At 50.6% G+C, this 18,129-nt stretch overlaps 7 protein-coding genes across 8 annotated transcripts in view; 4 read left to right on the forward strand and 3 right to left on the reverse strand.

Annotated features, from left to right (window-relative positions):
• Positions 1-1,535: 1,535 nt before the first annotated feature.
• Positions 1,536-2,445, forward strand: LOC117592308 (serine protease 1). The gene has a single exon (XM_034285982.1). It carries the CDS (start codon positions 1,551-1,553, stop codon positions 2,370-2,372), a length of 822 nt encoding a protein of 273 aa, XP_034141873.1. The 5' UTR covers positions 1,536-1,550; the 3' UTR covers positions 2,373-2,445.
• Positions 2,446-3,133: 688 nt separating this feature from the next.
• Positions 3,134-4,622, reverse strand: LOC117592306 (phenoloxidase-activating factor 2). Its single transcript, XM_034285980.1, has 2 exons — positions 4,116-4,622; positions 3,134-4,053 (listed from the first exon to the last, which is right to left on the reverse strand). The coding sequence occupies exons 1-2, from the start codon at positions 4,605-4,607 to the stop codon at positions 3,175-3,177; spliced, it is 1,371 nt and encodes a 456-aa protein (XP_034141871.1). The 5' UTR covers positions 4,608-4,622; the 3' UTR covers positions 3,134-3,174.
• A 479-nt stretch (positions 4,623-5,101) lies between these two features.
• On the forward strand, positions 5,102-6,913 carry LOC117592305 (phenoloxidase-activating factor 2). The gene is made up of 3 exons (XM_034285979.1): positions 5,102-5,264; positions 5,412-5,933; positions 5,986-6,913. The coding sequence occupies exons 2-3, from the start codon at positions 5,418-5,420 to the stop codon at positions 6,859-6,861; spliced, it is 1,392 nt and encodes a 463-aa protein (XP_034141870.1). The 5' UTR covers positions 5,102-5,264; positions 5,412-5,417; the 3' UTR covers positions 6,862-6,913.
• Positions 6,914-8,784: 1,871 nt separating this feature from the next.
• On the reverse strand, positions 8,785-9,831 carry LOC117592307 (CTD nuclear envelope phosphatase 1 homolog). Its single transcript, XM_034285981.1, has 2 exons — positions 9,816-9,831; positions 8,785-9,754 (listed from the first exon to the last, which is right to left on the reverse strand). The coding sequence occupies exon 2, from the start codon at positions 9,731-9,733 to the stop codon at positions 8,903-8,905; it is 831 nt and encodes a 276-aa protein (XP_034141872.1). The 5' UTR covers positions 9,734-9,754; positions 9,816-9,831; the 3' UTR covers positions 8,785-8,902.
• A 60-nt stretch (positions 9,832-9,891) lies between these two features.
• On the forward strand, positions 9,892-12,385 carry LOC117592304 (mitochondrial sodium/calcium exchanger protein). Its single transcript, XM_034285978.1, has 7 exons — positions 9,892-10,214; positions 10,273-10,598; positions 10,659-10,733; positions 10,799-11,302; positions 11,366-11,514; positions 11,565-11,799; positions 11,848-12,385. The coding sequence occupies exons 1-7, from the start codon at positions 9,919-9,921 to the stop codon at positions 12,141-12,143; spliced, it is 1,881 nt and encodes a 626-aa protein (XP_034141869.1). The 5' UTR covers positions 9,892-9,918; the 3' UTR covers positions 12,144-12,385.
• A 2,763-nt stretch (positions 12,386-15,148) lies between these two features.
• Positions 15,149-17,428, reverse strand: LOC117578607 (mitochondrial sodium/calcium exchanger protein). The gene is made up of 8 exons (XM_034264201.1): positions 17,349-17,428; positions 17,072-17,292; positions 16,687-17,012; positions 16,545-16,619; positions 16,002-16,490; positions 15,802-15,941; positions 15,512-15,746; positions 15,149-15,453 (listed from the first exon to the last, which is right to left on the reverse strand). Exons 1-8 carry the CDS (start codon positions 17,415-17,417, stop codon positions 15,170-15,172), a joined length of 1,839 nt encoding a protein of 612 aa, XP_034120092.1. The 5' UTR covers positions 17,418-17,428; the 3' UTR covers positions 15,149-15,169.
• Positions 17,429-17,847: 419 nt separating this feature from the next.
• LOC117578612 (peptidoglycan-recognition protein SC1a) overlaps positions 17,848-18,129 on the forward strand; it is a 1,313-nt gene continuing 1,031 nt past the window's right edge. Inside the window, exon 1 of one of the 2 annotated variants that reach the window (XM_034264210.1) lies at positions 17,848-18,083. In XM_034264210.1, the coding sequence (XP_034120101.1) occupies positions 17,889-18,083 (195 nt within the window). In that variant the 5' untranslated portion in view covers positions 17,848-17,888. Of the gene's footprint in view, positions 18,114-18,129 lie in introns of both variants that reach the window. The other variant, XM_034264209.1, reaches the window with a different exon arrangement.

An 18,129-nucleotide genomic window follows, 5' to 3' on the forward strand; every position in this document is an offset into this window, starting at 1 on the left:
TTTCAATTAAACTAAAGGCCAGACCCGATAGCGAGGCAATGTCATTAGCAGGTCCACAGGTAAGGGGCAAGTAGGAGCAATCGATAGCAGGAGCAGCAGCAATTGGAGCAGGACATAAATTAAAATCGAAGCCCAGCTCTGGGCTGGCGTTTAATGGCGATCCGTGGCAGGGGAAACGTGCTAGAGGAAAGTGTTTAAATAATGCCAGAAATTGCATTTGGTTGCTGGGAATTGGCCATCCCGTACCATCCATGGCAATACCTCAGCTAATTGACAATTCCAAATGTTTTGTGGCGGACAGGACAGGAGTGGAGAGGGGAGGTGCCTGCGCGGCTGGGTCTGGGGCTGGGGGCATACATACATCTGGCTGGCTGGCTGGTCATAAAGTTAATAAGCAATTTGCATAACAAATTGTCTAAAACGCTGACAACATGTCGCACGGAGACCCGAATGGGCATGCGAACGAGCCAAGCCCAATGGCCATGTGATAGGTGGATAGGGCACATGGGGCGCATACCTAATTTGTCGCGCAGTGCATTGCGTATACGCAGTGTTGGACGGGAAATGGGACACAGGCATGCATTTAATTGTTTCAAAGAGGACGACAGTCTGCAGGCAGACTGGACCTTTTTCCGTTTCGGATTTTCGCCAAATGTTCATGTTCGTAATTTATTCTCGGGCTGTTAATTAGCGTGACAACGATGAGTGTGCAGTGAGTAGGGGGTGCGGGGTGCGTAGGGGGGGTTGCATGTAATTGTACAACCGACTGAGGCTGAATAATCTAAGCGATCATTCTCGGGGCTCTCGGATTAACATGGTTATGCCATCTTCCCTCTCTCTCTCTCTGCAATTAGCCAGTGCCTGTGTGTGTGCGTGTGCAACATTAGTGGTTGCCTGTTTTTTTCACATACACACACAAATGACTAGCTCGTGGGCTGGACTGCCATTTGCAGCTGTTTCCATTTCCGTTGGACGGCCACAGACATGCAACTGGCCGACAGTCAGCCCCCATATCCTCTCTACATAATGCAGAGAGGCAGAGCTGTGCCTCAAAGTATGCTACACAATTGCGGCTGCATTATATTTGCAAGCACACACACACACACACACAACATACACGCCCACTTGGTAATACAATCACTCAGCCACACAGAGATACAACCATCATCCTGGTGCATTAAGCATTTAGCATTTTGCTTCATTGTAATTAAATGATAATCAATTTGGCAAATATTTGATTTGAGCTAAACTGCTGAATGGAAATGGAAACTAAACCCATTCAGCAAATGGCAGAGATTGGGCTGCCAGACAAGAGGATTCGGATGGACATCTAAGGGCTAAGACTCCTGATTGATGTACACTGGGGACCGGCCATATATCCGTCAGGTGGAGCAGCCGGAAACTCGCATTGATAACTTATCAACATAAATATTTAAACTTATGAGTGTAATTAACCATTGGCGAAACTTTGCGCACAGATTAGAAGGAGCACAGAAAAGCCTATAAAAGCGGCGGGGGAACAGCTGCTAGACATTAGTTGATCGATCAACATGAAGCTATTTGTATTTCTTTGCTGCATTTTGGCTGTGGCTGTGGCTGTGGCCAGTGCCGCGCCCAGCGAGGTGTCCCATCCTGTGCCTGTTAGGGACATGCCAAGTGTGGCAAAGATCGAGGGACGCATCACCAACGGCTATCCGGCATACGAGGGCAAGGTGCCGTACATTGTGGGGCTGAGCTTCAACGACAACTACTGGTGCGGTGGCTCCATCATTGGCCACAACTGGATCCTCACCGCCGCCCACTGCACGCGGGAGGCGAACCATGTGCTGATCTACTACGGCGCCAGCTTCCGGCACGAGGCACAGTTCACCCACTGGGTGAGCCGCGACGACATGATCACGCATCCCCACTTCAACGACTTTCTGAACAACGACATTGCCCTCATTCGCACTCCGCACGTGGACTTCTGGTCGCTGGTGAACCGCGTGGAGCTGCCCAGCTTCAATGACCGCTACAACAGCTTCGCCGGCTGGTGGGCGGTGGCCTCCGGCTGGGGCAACACCTCCAATGACAGCGGCATGTCCGCTTACCTCAACTGCATCGATGTCCAGCTGATGGACAACAACGACTGCCGCAACGTCTACGGCGGCAGCTACATCACCGACAACACCATCTGCATCCGTACCCACGGCGCCCAGTCCACCTGCAACGGTGACTCCGGCGGTCCCCTGGTCCTCCACGAGGGCAATCGCATCGTGGGCATCACCTCCTTTGGCCACTGGGCTGGATGCACGGCCGGGGAGCCAGCAGGCTTTACCCGCGTCACCGGCTACCTTGAGTGGATCCGCGACCACACTGGAATTTCCTACTAATAATAATAATAATAATAATAATATTACTCGCCAATAAATCATCGCATTGAGTGGCAGCAGCAGCAATAGTCCATCCACATTCTGTTTTGATTGCTTGAAACTCATTTAGATCCCCAAACAAGACGGTTAGCGATAAGAGTGGGCCATAAATTGCAGGCGATAAGAAAGTTGTGAATGAAAAAGGTAAACACACGAGCTAACACTCAGCAGATGATGGTCAGCACTCCACATGCACTCGCTGAGTTAATCGAACGAAATCAATACAGAGTGCGAGTTGCATGAAAATTGGCAATAAATATTCGCAGCAGAAACGAACAAAGCAAAACAATCGCAAATGCACAAAGCATTTACTTGAGAAATGAGTTTTTAGCTCCACAGCAATCCACAGGCCAAGCCATAGAAGGAACAGTGGCGGAGGCAGGACATGGCGTGTGCAGCGCCAGAAAAATCAATTCGCCCGAGTGTAATTTCTCAATTTAGGGCCCTGCCTCCAACATGCTTCCAAGATGCCGCTGTAGTTTCGCCTTCTACGATAAGTGAGGGAGTTCTACAATATGCCAGTCTATAAAATATGTCTGGCTCCCCACGGTCATTGCTCTACTTATGCCCAAACTTAAGCACCTAACATTGGCACCAATAAACAAGAGACTCACTTGTGACCATAGATACATTTTCATACACACATAAATGGCTTCACAGCTTCTTCCCTGATGGCGGATGCCGAGCGCCAGAGAGAGAGAGAGAGCGGACCTATCCTTTCATTCAATTTCTTTATTCTGAGTCCAGATAGCAGAGTTGCCTCTCACGGTCCAGCTACCTGTAGGCCGAGAGCTTTGATTTGCTCATCGATCCATGGACGCAGATAGGGCACATTGGCATAAACTGACGGAATGTCCGCCTCGGCGCACTCGATGCCCCAGGAGACGATGCCGGCCAGCTGGTAGCGATCCGTCTGGCCGGGCAGCGTGCAGAAGAGCGGCGAACCGCCGTCGCCCTTGCAGGTGTCCTTGCCCTCGACGCCGCCGGCACAGAGGAAGCTCGGCCGGAGACGGAAGCGCTGCTCCAGGCGGGTGTTGCGCAGCATGGCCTGGCACTCGTCGTGCTCCACCAGCGGCAGATCGATGCGCTTGAGCACCCTCTCCAGCTTGTCGCTGTTGGGCTCCTTGGCGCCCCAGCCGGTGGCAAAGCAGGTGGCCAACAGCAGATCGTCCACGACCTGTGGCGTCTCCGGGGGCGGCAGGCAGAGGGGCTGGATGTGTGGCGCCAGCTGAATGGGCTCGTCTAGGACCAGCAGGGCAATGTCGTTGAAAAGGGCCTCCGGATCGAAGTCCGGATGCATGATGATCTGCTTGATGCGCCGCCCCTGATGCTCGTACGGCTCGTCCAGACTGTTCAGGTCCCAGTCGCCCGCCCGGGCCATCAGAGTGTCCACCGTCTCGTTCACGATGTTGTGGGAGCTGGTGAGGACCAGCTGGGGATGGATGAGCGTGCCGCCGCACAGGTACTGCTGGCGCCCCGTGAAAATGGCCACCATCCAGGGGAACTGGCCGAAAATGGACACGTCCTCCGTGTAGTTGAATGTGTCCCTGTCGGGTATGAGGCCCTGCGGGTTGCTCCAGCCACAGCTCTTGTACTTGAAACCGTTCAGCTTCACCACATACGGACTCTGGCCGGCCTCCACCTGTAGGTCGAGAGGAAGTTCGTTAGCGAATCGCTCAGTGGGAAAAGGAAGAAAGAGTTCACCTTCTGGTCCACCGCACAGCAGCGATGCAGGGACCGAGTGCACTGTCCCACGCCGATCCTGGGATTGATGATGTTGCGCCCATCGTCGATGATGATGTTGTCGCGGCACAGTTTCCGCGGCACGCACTCCATGTTCATGCCGCAGCTCTCGTTGGGTTCCGGCTCCAGCACTTTGCCGTTCCTGTCCCTGATCGCAGACACCGCCGGTCTCTGGCCTGTCCTCAGCTGCCGTTCTGTCCGCTCTGCCCTCGTGGCATTCCAGCTCTCCAGCTGAGCGCGCTCGCAGCACATTTTGTCCGTGCCGCAAAAGCGGGCAATGCGTGGTCCGATACCCTTTCTACCCGAGTCGTCCGACTCCGTGCAGTGGGCCACCGTGGTGCAGAGCTCGTCATCACGGCACATCGGCGACGGCACATCCTGTGCGCTTGCCACCAGGACAAGAGCTGCCATGGCCAAAAAGATCCAGCGGCAGCTGCACGTTCTTCCGCTCATCGTGGCAGGGAACTCAAACTGCAACGAAGATCGAGAGAGAATAACGATCAGAGTCGACTTCAGCTGGCAGATAACACATCACTTATGTGCGAGAGGTTATCAGCAATCAATCAATTCAGGCAAATTCAGGCACACAAACACACACAAGCACGTCTTTAGTTTCATTGTTTCATTGGAATTGATTTATCGCCAGCTTATACTATGTACCATTTGAGTATCCAGAAACCGATGCACTTTTGCATACTTACAATCGAATATGTATACTATATATATGGGCGAATATATATAGCTGAATCTGCGGCAGAACTCAACTCAAATCTTGTTGCTGATCGCTAGCACAAAGTCAACTGAAATATTTGAGCTAAGCGTTAGACAATTTATAAGTAGAACCGGCTTGAACCGACGAGTATGCAAAGAGAGATGCATAGAGAGAGAGAGACTCTGGAGCTGATTAAACTCGTGAGATGGGAGGAGCTCCACTTTGTCTGGCAGTCAGTTTCGAGTCAGTATCAGTTCGATGAGCCCACAAGATCGTCGCTTGTTTCGTCTCACAATTTAGTCTTACTCGCGCCGTGCCTTCAAAACGATCTTAACTCGATCCGAATTCCGCATTGAACTGATTCATTCTACAATACATACAGGAAAAGGAAACGAGAGGTGTGCGAGAGTGGGGAAATTCCAATATCTCATAATCTGTGACGGCTTGGAGGGTCACACACGGCGTATAAGCAATGAATGAATTTCTGTGACTGGTTTTCCCCACTACAGCCTCTCTCCCTGTCTCTCTCGGTGTCTCTCTTGCAGATCGAGATGCGTGCTGAGCTGTTGGTAGTGCTGCTCCCTCTGTTCTCTCTGTTAACCGCTTGCTGGGCGGAGCGCAGCTGTTCCGATCTCGAGATTTGCATCGCCAAGAAGCTCTGTGACCAGACAGATGACTCCGGCCGTGGCCTGATCGGCACTCGCATTCTGGACCGCAGCTGTGGCCGGGGTTTGGTTTGCTGCGAGAAGTTGCAGCTGGAGAACTTTTATGCAGCGGAGGCCGACATCGAGTATCGCAGCCAGAGGAGAGGAAACCCCTGGGTGGGGACAACGGCGGCAACGACCACAGAGATTGCTGTGGCAAAGCACAATGAGCCAGAGACAGAGAGAGATACGGAGCCAGAAGACTACAAGAGCTGTGGCGAGCAACAGTTGTGTGTGCCTCGGCACTTGTGCACCACGGGAACCGTGAACCAGGATGGCCGCTACGTGATCAAACCGCGGATCAATGAGGAGAGCAACTTTGGCTGTCGCTCCGTTGAGGTTTGCTGTCCCACAAGCGAACAGGTGAGAGATGTGTGCAGTGGGAGGATCTGCCTTGACATCTTACCATTCACAGATCGAGGAGGGCCAGAGTCGCACGCAGCGGAAGCTCAAGGAGTTCGAGTACAGGGGCTGCGGGTACAGCAATCCCAAGGGTCTCTACTACAAGCTGGATGGCTACAACGACAGCGAGTCCACCTTTGCCGAGTTCCCCTGGATGGTGGCCCTGATGGACATGGAGGGCAACTATATTTGCGGCGGCTCACTGATCCATCCGCAAATGGTGCTGACCAGCGCCCATAATGTGGCCAACCACAGCGAGGACTCGCTGCTGGCCCGCGCCGGCGACTGGGACCTGAACAGCCAGCGGGAGCCGCATCCCTACCAGATGCGTCGCATTGGCCAGCTGCACCGCCACGAGGAATACAACAAGCTGAACTTCTACAACGACATGGCTCTGCTGATACTGGAGCGGCCCTTCAAGCTTGCCCCCCACATCCAGCCCATCTGCCTGCCGTCCGCGGAGACATCGAGGGTGCTGGAGGACATGCGGCGTGCCCAGTGCCTGGCCACTGGCTGGGGCCACACCAACAGTTCGGCCAAGAGCATGGAGCATCTGCTGAAGCGCATCGAGCTGCCGGTGGTGGAGCACGAGGACTGTCAGCGCCTGCTGCGCCGCACGATTCTGGGCCGACGCTTCCGCCTCCACGACAGCTTCCTCTGTGCCGGCGGCGTCGAGGGCAAGGACACCTGCAAGGGCGACGGCGGTTCGCCGCTCTTCTGCACGCTGCCCGGCCAGACGGATCGCTACCAGCTGGCCGGCATCGTCTCCTGGGGCATTGAGTGTGCCGAGAAGGACTTTCCAGCGGCCTACACGAATGTCGCCCACCTGCGGGACTGGATCAACGAAATGGTAATCCAAGCGGGCTTCTCCCTGAATGACCTTGCCTAGGGGACATTCAATCAATAATTAGGAATAATAAAGTGTCTTTCATTCAGTTAAATCCACGCTGGGCGCATTTATTTCTCCGCTTCACTTGCCGTGAAGATAATTTAGTGTCTAATTTTCAATGGCAATCCATCCCTCAGTCCATTTTCCATTCCCAACCAACCGCAATCGTGGCTGTCGGGAGTTTTTAAGCCGAATTGACTGGCAGCCGCCTGCCGGCTGCCGGCTGCCGGCTGGAGTGCAAAAAGGGAAAATGGGGAAAATGAAAATTGATGGCGGAACAGGTGAAAGTTCTTCGTGGCAGTTCCACTTAACCCATTCAATGCAAGATTTATGTGCAGCTTAAGCCGACGATTTCGATTCCGTTTCCGACTCCAGCATGGGTTTTGCTGTGTGGCTTAAGTTGAAATTTGGAAGCTGAACGAATTCACTTACTCGCCAGCGTCTTTCTGCCATCCGAGTCCCCCATGGCAACCATTTGCATTGTTAATTGGCGTTGGTTGTGGTTCGAAAAACCACAAGAAGCAATCAACTGCCAAAATGCCTTCTCCTCTGACTCTTCCCGTGACTCTGCCTTGCCCTGCTGACTGTGAACTCAAGGACTCAGGGCCCAGGGCCCAGGGAGGACTCTTCCCAGTGCGTCTGTTAATACTCCATTCTGTTGCCGTTTGTGTATTTTGACAGTGGCGAAAAACCACAGAGATTCATTTGAAATGCAGAAACCTAATTTGCGAATCGCTTTTTCTCGACTTTCTACTATTTTCCGACTAGTAGGCAAATTTACTCCAGACAAACAGAAAACAGAAAACAGAAAACGGGAAACACGGCAACATCTCATAATGATAATTAATCCCCCAGGAAGAGGGGATTCCACAGCCGTAAATTGGAGAGGGAACACACACAAACAAGCCTGGAAAAACCCGGGGAAAATGCAACAAAAACGCTTTACGCTTCGCTTTTTTCGATTTTTAAAGCATACTTCCGACTGATGCTGGGGGAAATTTACAGTAGGCCAAGCACAAGTGCAGATATCAGTAGCTAACTGACTCACTGACTGGTTGACTGATTGCTCATACGCACCGTTGACTGCCACTGCCACTGCCAGGGATCCTGCACTGTCTCTGCCAAGCTATCTGCTGGAATTCAATAACCATTCCTGCCTTTTCATGGCATATTTTGTCTTTTTTCGTTGTTGTTTGGATTGTCTCTGCTAGGCGAGACATTTTATGGCGCTACAAATCAAAATTTGTTGAGCCCCTCGCTACGTCCCATAAATCAGAATGTCCCGTCTGCACCGTACATGAATCTCCTTGGCGAGGCCAACGTAAAAATGCAATTATTGTTCATATTTTCATGCATGAGAACGATTTGACAATTTGCCGGCTAGAAATTTTATGATCTAAACTCATTTTTGGCCAGGCCAAAATAATTTCCACTCAAACTCCCCGCCGTGTGCACCGTGTGCGCAATAATTAAGAATTCAATTTAAACTTTTGAAACTTTTAGCGTTGAGTAAGGGACGGGCGACGGGCGACGGGCGACGGGCTACATCAGGTGGCTCAGTGCTGCGGCATTCTCTGTGGCGGTGTAAAGTCAAAAAGCCGCAACATCATTACGCTTTTGCATTTGCATGCTGCTGGCATGCCACAAACTTTAGCTCGCACACAACCAAGCAAAAACAAGGAACAACAAGGAAAAAGCAGCAGGAAAGTGCTAGACTTTTGCATACCCCACAATCGTGGAGTGTTCTCTACTTTCTGTCCAGATTTTGCACACACAATACAGATATGATAAAGATTGAATATTACCCGTGGACGTGTGCGTGGTACTGCATTTCTGCAGAGGCACCCCAGATGCTGATTGTTGTGTTTTTGCTGCTGCTTAAAGGTTCTGTGCAGATTAAGGAGGGAATGAAAATGCATTTAATTAGCAGCACAATAGACAGACATTTTCATTATAGCAACCCGAAATTATTTGTGATTCAAATGTGGATCGGAATTGGAGCTCTCGACAGACATCTCTGAGTGGTTGGACCTGAGATCTGTCAATCCACACGATGACGCAGAACCGTGCGGACATCCTTGGTGAAGCGCAGGGCGTCGAGGAAGGGCAGCAGCTTCAGCAGTTCCGTGTCGCTGGGATCGTAGATGTACGACTTGATGGGGATGGCGTTGTGGGGAAAGTCCTTGTAGGCATTGGGCGTGTTGTCAATGATGAGGGTTCTCCTCATATCCCGATTGACCAGCGTCAGGTCCTTGCTCACAATGGAGGCGTGGGAGCTGCAGTGCTGCCGAAAGAAGCGCCGCGGCAGTATGCCCCGTCCGGCGTCCAGCAGGTCCACCACCCGTGTGGCATACGCCTCCACACTGGCCGTATAGATGGCCAGGTCATACCACTTGGACACATGGTCGAGAAACAGGTCGACATGTGGCCGCTTGTACACCAGGAACAGAATCGGCTCTGTGCCATCAATCAGCAGGAGCAGCTTGTGGTCGGGCACTGCGTCGGCCGGCACTTGGCTGCCGCCCACGTACTCATTGGTCTCCGGATCCATGTAGCACGAGTGGAGCAGCGTCTCGTCCAGATCCAGCACCAAAGTCTTTCGCGGCACTCGTTCCAGCTGCAATGCGCAGACATCTGACAGCGGCACCTCCTTGTACGTAATGTATCGAGACGGCTGGAAGAACTCCAGTGTCTGGGCCACCACAAACGCTATCAGTCGCCGAAGACCGCTGTACAGCTCGTCTCGCAACGAAAGGAGCATCGAGGCGGGAGGTAATGCAGGCAGGACGTCCAGGTTGGCAGCCGGCGAGCTCTGTTGATTGTTGTTCATAGCCGGGACCAACAACGACTGTGGCGGCTCCAGACTGATCATTTTGGTACCTAAATTTGTTGACTTTTTGTTCACATTTATAACTTACAAATTTGCTAGCTGGATGGATTCGTGTAGGTCTTACTTTGAGTTGTTTTGTGCTGCTCGGAAAACGAATAAATAAAAGTGTCAGATCAGTCTCGACTAACTTACACTTTGGAACACTGTTTTTACATTTTACACTCACAATGTCCGATCAGCAGGATGGGGCCGAGCAGGAGCCGAATGCAATGGACCGGGAGTTTGACGAGTTCTGGGACAAGGTCAGCTGCTACGTTGTGGCCAACTTTCCGTATGACGAGAGATGCGACTTTGTGCTGAACGCCACGACTTGCATAACCGACACCATATTCGTGCCCTACATGCGGATGCTGGCGTGCGATCTAAAGTGCCGCAACCAATTCCAGGAGCTCGTCTACCTCACACTCTTTGTGGCCTTCTGCCTGCAGCTGCTGATGTGCCTCACCCATGTGGTGGATATGTAGTAAGTGAGAGGACATGCCGCACTCGATTTCCGCACGCCCCACTATCTCCACCTTTAGCTACAGTCCGGCGCTGAAGGTCGTCTCACAGTTGTTGCACATGAACGAGCATTTGGCGGGTGTCACGCTGATGGCATTTGCCAACACCTCACCCGATCTGGCTGCCAATTTGGCGGCCATCAAGCAGGAAGTGCCCGTGTTTGCCAACTCCCTAGCCATGGCCCTGTTTGTGTCGATGTTCACCGGTGGAATGATCTGCTACATCAGCCCCTTCAAGATGAACACCCACGGAACGGTGCGCGATATTCTGTTCTTTATGCTGGGAGTGGCTCTGCTGGAGTATGTAATGGTCTCCCACGGTGCGGTGACCATGAACGAATGTTTTCGTACGTCTTGCCGGGACACTCTTTCCCACTGTCTAATTTGTGTCTCCTCCTTTACGGCAGTGCTGGTTATGGTCTACATATCGTACATTGTAGTAAACATCTTGGATGTTTATCTAATGCGCAAAGCCATGATTAGTGAGTGCCAAAATCATGGCAGATGAACCGCTTGGATTTTATTCTAATCTCCATTCTATTTGTAGCACTGGAACACCAAATGGCCGAACTGCAGGATCAGCCATTCACGCCGGAGGTCAGAAGAAAGCTGGAAAAACTCCAAGAGCAATATTCAGAATATGCCGAAGATGCCACGGTCGAGATATTGGAGAGGCCTGACAGTAAGGTGCGAGGCTCGATTGTCAATCCCCTCAGCGATAAGCTCTCCTTCGCCACCAAGCGTGCCTCGCGGGTGCGCCTCAGCGTCAATCCTCAGGCCACACGGAGTGTTTTTTATAATCTAACAGCTGGCCGCAACCACGGACTGTTGATGGATTTCTTCAAGACACTGAATCCCATTGATGTCGCGGAGTGGCGGGAGAATAACATGTTTGGGCGTGCCTTCCAGCTGGCCATGGCGCCGGCAAAGTTTCTGTGCGCCGCCTACATACCGCTCGTGGACCATGAGATGGAGAAGCACGGCTGGAGCAAGCTGCTCAACTGCATCCACACATTCCTGAATCCGGCCATCACCATTGTCGTCTCCATGGGTGAGTGGTTGTCGTTGTCCCCCTGTGGAGTGCACTTTGTGCATTTTGCTCTCTTTCTTGCAGCGTTGCTCTCCTCCGATAAGAAGAAACTTTGGTACTGGCAGCTGGGCAACACATACATCTACGGCCTGTACTCCTGTGCCATCACCGTGCCCGTGGCCCTCGTGGTATTTGCACATTCCCGTAGCGATGTGCCGCCCATCTACCACTGGGTGAGTGGCGGCAGCTCAGTTCCCAGTTGCTCTATCAAACTGTCTTTCAGCTGTACACGATCATGAACCTGACCGGCTCCACCTTCCTGATCTTTGTGTGTGCTTCGGAGATCGACAAGCTGCTGGGCGTGGTGGGCAACATATTGAACATAGAGGAGGACTTTATGGGCGTCACAGTCAACGCCATTACTCAGGCCTTGGGGGATCTGGTGGCCAACACGGCCATGGCCTATCAGGGCTACGAGAAGATGGCCTATGCGGCAGCCATCGGCGGTCCCTTCTTCAGTGAGTTCTGCCCTGCAAAGAATCATTTTTCACAGTTTTTCCCTTTAGATGTGCTGCTGGCCACGGGCGCTGTTATGTATGCGAAACTAAATATTGGCATGGAGGTGACCATTCAGGAGCAGACGGGACAGTATGGTACCAATGCGTACATTTTCCTCAATCTTGGCCTCTTTGCCACGCTGCTGTGGACCTCAACGCTGGACTTTTTTGCCCGCCGCTCCATGGGCGTGTTCTCGATGGGCATTTACTTTCTGTTCCTAGTGTTTGCCTTGCTAACGCATCAGAATGTCATTCACTCGTTTGCCCATGATCCGACTGTGGAGCCATCGCTTTATCTCGACTGACTGCATATCCATTTGATCACTCAAAGACTTGACAGAACTACAGAGTAAATGGCATATCCAGGCTCTGTGTGTATGCCTTTTACCATGTAAATTTCCATGCAGACAATTGCTTGGCTGCTTGGCTGCCTGCCATCGTCGAGACTAGTACTTAAGAGTTGTTTCCATTTGGCAAGGGAAACCGAATAAATATCATAACGAAGCAGCTGCGCCCTAGTATGGGTAGTTCAATGTATAACTAATAAGTTTCCTGTTGAGTGGAGGAGGTCCTTGCATATCCTTGCCCAGCGACAGGCGGAAGCATTTCCATTTCTTGGCGCCGGATGTTGCCATTTTACTGATGTGCCATTCTATCTCAGTGGCCCACAGACCTTTGGGTGGGTTTTGCCCTTGTTCTTGCTGGCTTTTCCTTAAGTATTTATTTCAGTACCATTGAAGGGAAGTTACATTGACTGCAGACTGCAGAAACTCTTCAACAACTCCTCTTCATTCGTAGACACAAAAATCCCTGCAATCTACGGTAAAAGGCAGCCACATGCCACATGCCACATTCCCCCGTGTCCCACTTTTCACACTTCAGTGCAAATCGGTTAAGTCAAACGTAAGTCTCCGCTAATTGCAACTAGGCAGGTCACAGGCAAATTCGTGGCTGACAATTCATTAGTCGCACACAACAAACACACAGACAGGGGGACAAAGGAGAGGGCGACACCACAGTGGCCACAGCCACAGACTATCTAGTGGATGGGAGTGGCAGTGTCCCTGGTATTAGTTGGGGATTGCATAATGTACAGTTGTACAGTTGTACAGTTGTAAGTGCAACTGTTGCTGCTGCTCCTGCGACTTCCGCAGGCTGCAACCTGGCGTATACGCAACGTGCCAGCCAACTAATTGAGTTATAATGCTAAGCGGCAATTTATGGCGAGAAGCAGCAGCAACCAAGACCTTCCCCAGACATAAATCAGCACGCAATGCAGTGCCTGGGAGGGGCCTGGGGTTATTTAATATATCCCATAAATATGTTTCTGTCCAATATTCCCTTTCACGCCCGCCCTGCTCCGGCAGACAACTGCAGCAGAAAGTTTCTCGGCGGAAATGGCAAACGGCAAACTGAAACTTGTGAGATATTTTCGGTATTTCCTTGGTATACGTATTTTCCGTTTATTAAGAAAAATGATGAAGTTTCCCTCGCCACGCCATGGCACACAGCCCAAGCCGCTCCCTCTTCGTTGTTATGAATTGTTTGTTGTGGCAGTGGGACCTGGACCCGCCAGCATAGTTGCCTTCAAGAACTTTGCAAGTCTGCCCAAATCCTGCGAGAAGAAAACTATGGGAACCATTTCATCCAATTTGGGGTCCATGATGAAGCTGGAGAACTAACCAAGCTGCAACTGTCTATAAATGTTTGCAATGCAGTTCAGCTTGTGGCTTTAAATGGAATATTTCCGACACTCGTTGTGAGTTCAGGAAACACCTACAGCTTAAAGGGAATAAAAGAGGAAAAGGTAACTATTTCCATTGTTTGCCAGTTTGATATACGTTTGATATAAAAATACGGACAGCAAACCCAAGTTAACATTTAATAAATATCATGCCAGTACGAACAGAAACCTGAATGTCACCTGCATCGATGACACGCACACCTGGGCTTTGCTCCACTACAAATTTATGATATTGCCAACAAAGTGGCAGTCTGATAAGAACCCAAGCCAAGGAACCAAAGCATTCATTCATTAGGCGATAAGTAGTAGACCTCCACTTACCGTTCCGACTTGAAGCTCGATCAAATAATGTAGCGTAGGAGTAAGAAACGTAGCTACAAACATCCGCATTTTGAAGGGATTCCCCAGCTAAACCGTTTCCATTGATGGTCCAATCCGAATGGTTGCTTCGAGCCCCCGGGGGTCTGATCCATCAAAATCAATTTTTGGCTCATGAATAAGCAAGCAGCTGGCAACTGGAATGCCATTTTGCACTTGTGCATTAAATATTTGATGACTTCACACCGAATCATGGCCAAAGAAGACCTAGGCAACGGGATAGTCCTTGCTCCATTCTTATTTTTTCACGTTCCTCTGTCGGGGGATGGAGCGACTCAATGTGGGAGCGTGGGGGGAAATGCAAAACAATTTTGGTAACAAGCAAAATGCATCAAATCTCATGGACGTCATGGCTGGGCCTGGGACTCCTAGGGACAACTGGAGTGGCGAAAAGAGAAACCAAAGCTGTTGCAAAAACATGTCCCATTAAGTGCACGGATGGAGGGGACCGCCAGATAGACAGGCAGATGGACAGGCAGCCAGGCAGCCACGCAGGCAGGAAGTCTGAGGGTCTTGAGTGCTTTTATTGCTGCCGGAACTCTCTGTGTTGCATTTGCCTTTGAAGCTGACGCTGACGCTGATGCTGATGCTGATGCTGGAGATGGCTTCCGTATCGCTTTTTTTTTGCCTCTCCACAAGTACGAATGCGAGTAGAGCATGTGCCTCCCCTGCTTGGTTATGCAATTGTACTTAAATGTAATGGCCCTGGCTACAGCTACAGTTACAGCCGGAATAAGAGCCGGAATCAAGGGAAATTTACATGTTAGAGTCAATATTAAGGCGGTGCAGATATGAACTGTGAAAGTTGCCCCCCCCCTGTATGACCCACTTCTCGCTTGGGCCTGCCTTTGGTTGCATCTTTGCATCCACTGGCTGGCTCCTTAAACGCTGACAGGGCGTCACCAAGAACACCCCACCCCGGACCAGCACTTGAACCCTAATTAACGTCGTTCCCTTCACTTTGCCTTCATTATGCCAAGCGCTTTTTTCTGAAATAGAGACGATGCTGGTGGCAGGAGAGAACTTGGCAGTGGTTGGTTGCTCCACTGAATTTCAATGGACTCTCTGTCAGTTCTTGTGGCGGACTTTGTCTTTGGTACGCATTTCACTGGTTTGCAGCTTAATTATGATACTTCATTAGTTTAATTAGTCTGTGATTGTTGGACTGATGACAGCAAATCATACACGACTCGTACTCGTGGCACATCTCTACTTTGGATTGAAGTACTGGTCCTTGGAGAACTCGTGCACAACGTCCCACTCCACACCGATGCAATAGATGATGAATATCAGAAACATGAGCCACATGAAGATGCCAGCGGAGCGGCGGGCGTAGAAATTGAAGGTCATGCACCACCACAATGTGGCAAGGATGGTGATCATGAGGAATATGTAGCAGTTATCACCGTGCTCGCCATACAGCCAGAAGGCAGCACCAGACGTGCGAACTTTTTCATTGAAGATAAACGAAGTGCCCATGGTAACAACAATGGCTGAAGGGAAAGGCAGGACTATGGCAAATGGAATCTCGATAATGCAGTGGAAACTCACAGAAGACTGGACCACCTATAATGGCGGCAAAGGCCATTTTCTCGTAGCCCTGAAGGGCCAGGTTGGAGTTCGCTATAATGTCCGCCATCGCATTGGCCACCGAGCCAAAGGTGATGGCCATGAAGTTGCCCGATAGATTAAAGACAATGCCCACAATGGAAGTCAGCACCTCCATTTCGCTGGCACACACCCAGATGATAACGATGGAGCTGGTGAAACTGAATGCGATGAACATCTAGGGGAAGGAAGCGAATAAATGGATGTGGTTCAGAGTGGATGACAGTTCTTACGATATGATAGAAGGGCGGCACATCTGTGCGACTGTGAAAGAGGACAAATGTGGCCAGAGGCACTGTCACGAAGGGGGACCACTTTGAGATGCTCAAATCAGGTATTATGTACCAGGCGTAGTACAAACTGCTGGCCGAAGCTAGGGGCAAGAGGAAGTTGAGGTCATAATGATCCATTCAAGGGTATGTGGGATACCTACAATGCACCAGGGTGATCATGATGAAGGGATTTGTGATGATTTGCGTACAGTTGAGCAGCTTGCTCCAGCCGTGCTTGTCCTTCTCGTAGTCCACAACGGGCACAAATAGAATGAGAATAAAATAGAGTGGACTTCGTGCGATCTGGATAAAGCGCTGACACCAGCCAGCCAGCACCCATTCCTCCCTGTCAATGGGATTCAGGGACTGAAAGAATTCCGTAATGAGGAAAAGGTTCTTCGGGTTCCGCTCATCGTGGAGGATTGTTCGGGTCTCTATGTGGTTCACGACTTCGGGACGAATCCGCTTCTTTGGTGTGCTGAAGAAGTAGCCCTTCTCGAGTGTTTCAGACTGAGCTCGAACGAGTTGTTTGGTGTCGTTGATATTCAACTCGTCATCCCGTTCCAGTTCCTGCAGCAAACGCTTCTTCTCAGCCATTTCTCGTTGGCTATCAGGGGAAGCTCTCAATTCATAAATGTCCCTTCGAAGCTCTGCGTGGGTTAAACAAATAATCAGAATAAATATGTAACCATTTCAGTACTTACTTTTTATGGTGTAGCGCAGCAGCAGGAGATCCAGTATATTGATAATCAGATAGGTGAGATAAATGCAAACCAAAACTGATCCAGAGGATAATTAGGGATGGGAAACACAAAATAAAACAATTTAGAGTTATTATCAGCATACCAACAGACTCCTTTACGGACACGTTGCCCTCACTGAATATTATCGAGCGGAGCATCACCAGGCTGAGCAGCAGGAACAGAAGATCGCGGATGGTGCTGGGACCGTTCATCTTGAAGGGCTTCAGAAAGCAGACCATGCCGCCACTTAGGAGCATGATTACTAGAGAATTTCCCACGGTTATCGTGAATATGGGTGCGTCGGCTCGTATGGGCATTAGGTTGGCTATCAAGTCGGGACAAGTATTGCCAAATGCCAGAAGCGTAACGCCCGCCAGGTACTCGTTCATGTGCAGCTTCATCGAAATGATCTTCATGGCGGGAGCGAAGCTGCAGAATTGCATTGGGAATGAGAACATTCCTCGACGTACATATTCTTGCCAACTTACAACACGTCAATGGTGAGAGTCATGAGCAGCAGAAAGGCAATCACCAGCAGGCAGAAGAGCACCATGATCGAAATCTCCGTAAACTTGTCGGATATGTGGAAGGCGCAGTACATCATCTTGAAGTAGTTGAACAGATTGATGATCGTCTGACAGTCCAGCACTTGCCTGGCCATCATGCAACGCCGATTGTACGGCAGCTTCATCACCGTCAAGCAGCTCATCTGCTTTGAGGAATGGGAATGTAAATGATGCCCAGAGGACTCGCCAGTGAACTCACGTTCTTCAGATACGAATAGAACTCATGGTCCAGGAATGTCCAGTTCAATTTGTCAACGTGATCAACCATTGTCTCGACGCTCTCTCTTTTTCCTTTGCTATGTGAATATGAATACTATTTTTATACACAAATTAGATGCGTTGAAGGGAATCGAACAAACACCTAAATACGAGTATATTCCAAGGGAGTTCTTTAACCCAACAAACAGATATTTTAGGCGTACATTTCCCTGGAGGAATACCAAAATAACAAAGTGATTGCCAGCCAAGATGTCTACGTCAGCGATTTGATACGGAGCTACCGCATAAATCAACATCAGAGGATTGTTTTCTACTCCTAGGTTCTTCCCCTAACCACAACCTAATCATTCTGGCAATACGAATACTGGAGAGCAGACGACTAGTGGCATTGTAAATCAGTTTTGTATACACAGTACCTCGGGTCGATAAGATCCCATTCAAGTTTTAGTGGATCGATTCGGTATAAAAGCAGCTCATCGGCAAAGGGATTCTCCGTCAGAAACCATAACCGTCCACAGTCATGGTGTCCAAAGTTGCTCTTCTTCTCGCCGTGCTGGTGTGCAGCCAGTACATGGCCCAAGGCGTCTATGTCATCTCCAAGGGAGAGTGGGGCGGCCGTGCTCCCAGCTGGACCGTAGCCCTGGGCAACTACCTCGGCTACGCCATCATCCATCACACCGCCGGCTCCTACTGCGAGACCCGGTCCGCCTGCGAGGCTGTCCTGCGCAGCGTCCAGAACTACCACATGGACTCCCTGGGCT

Source organism: Drosophila guanche, unplaced genomic scaffold (genome assembly GCF_900245975.1).
Source record: "Drosophila guanche unplaced genomic scaffold, DGUA_6, whole genome shotgun sequence".
Taxonomy (NCBI): domain Eukaryota; kingdom Metazoa; phylum Arthropoda; class Insecta; order Diptera; family Drosophilidae; genus Drosophila; species Drosophila guanche.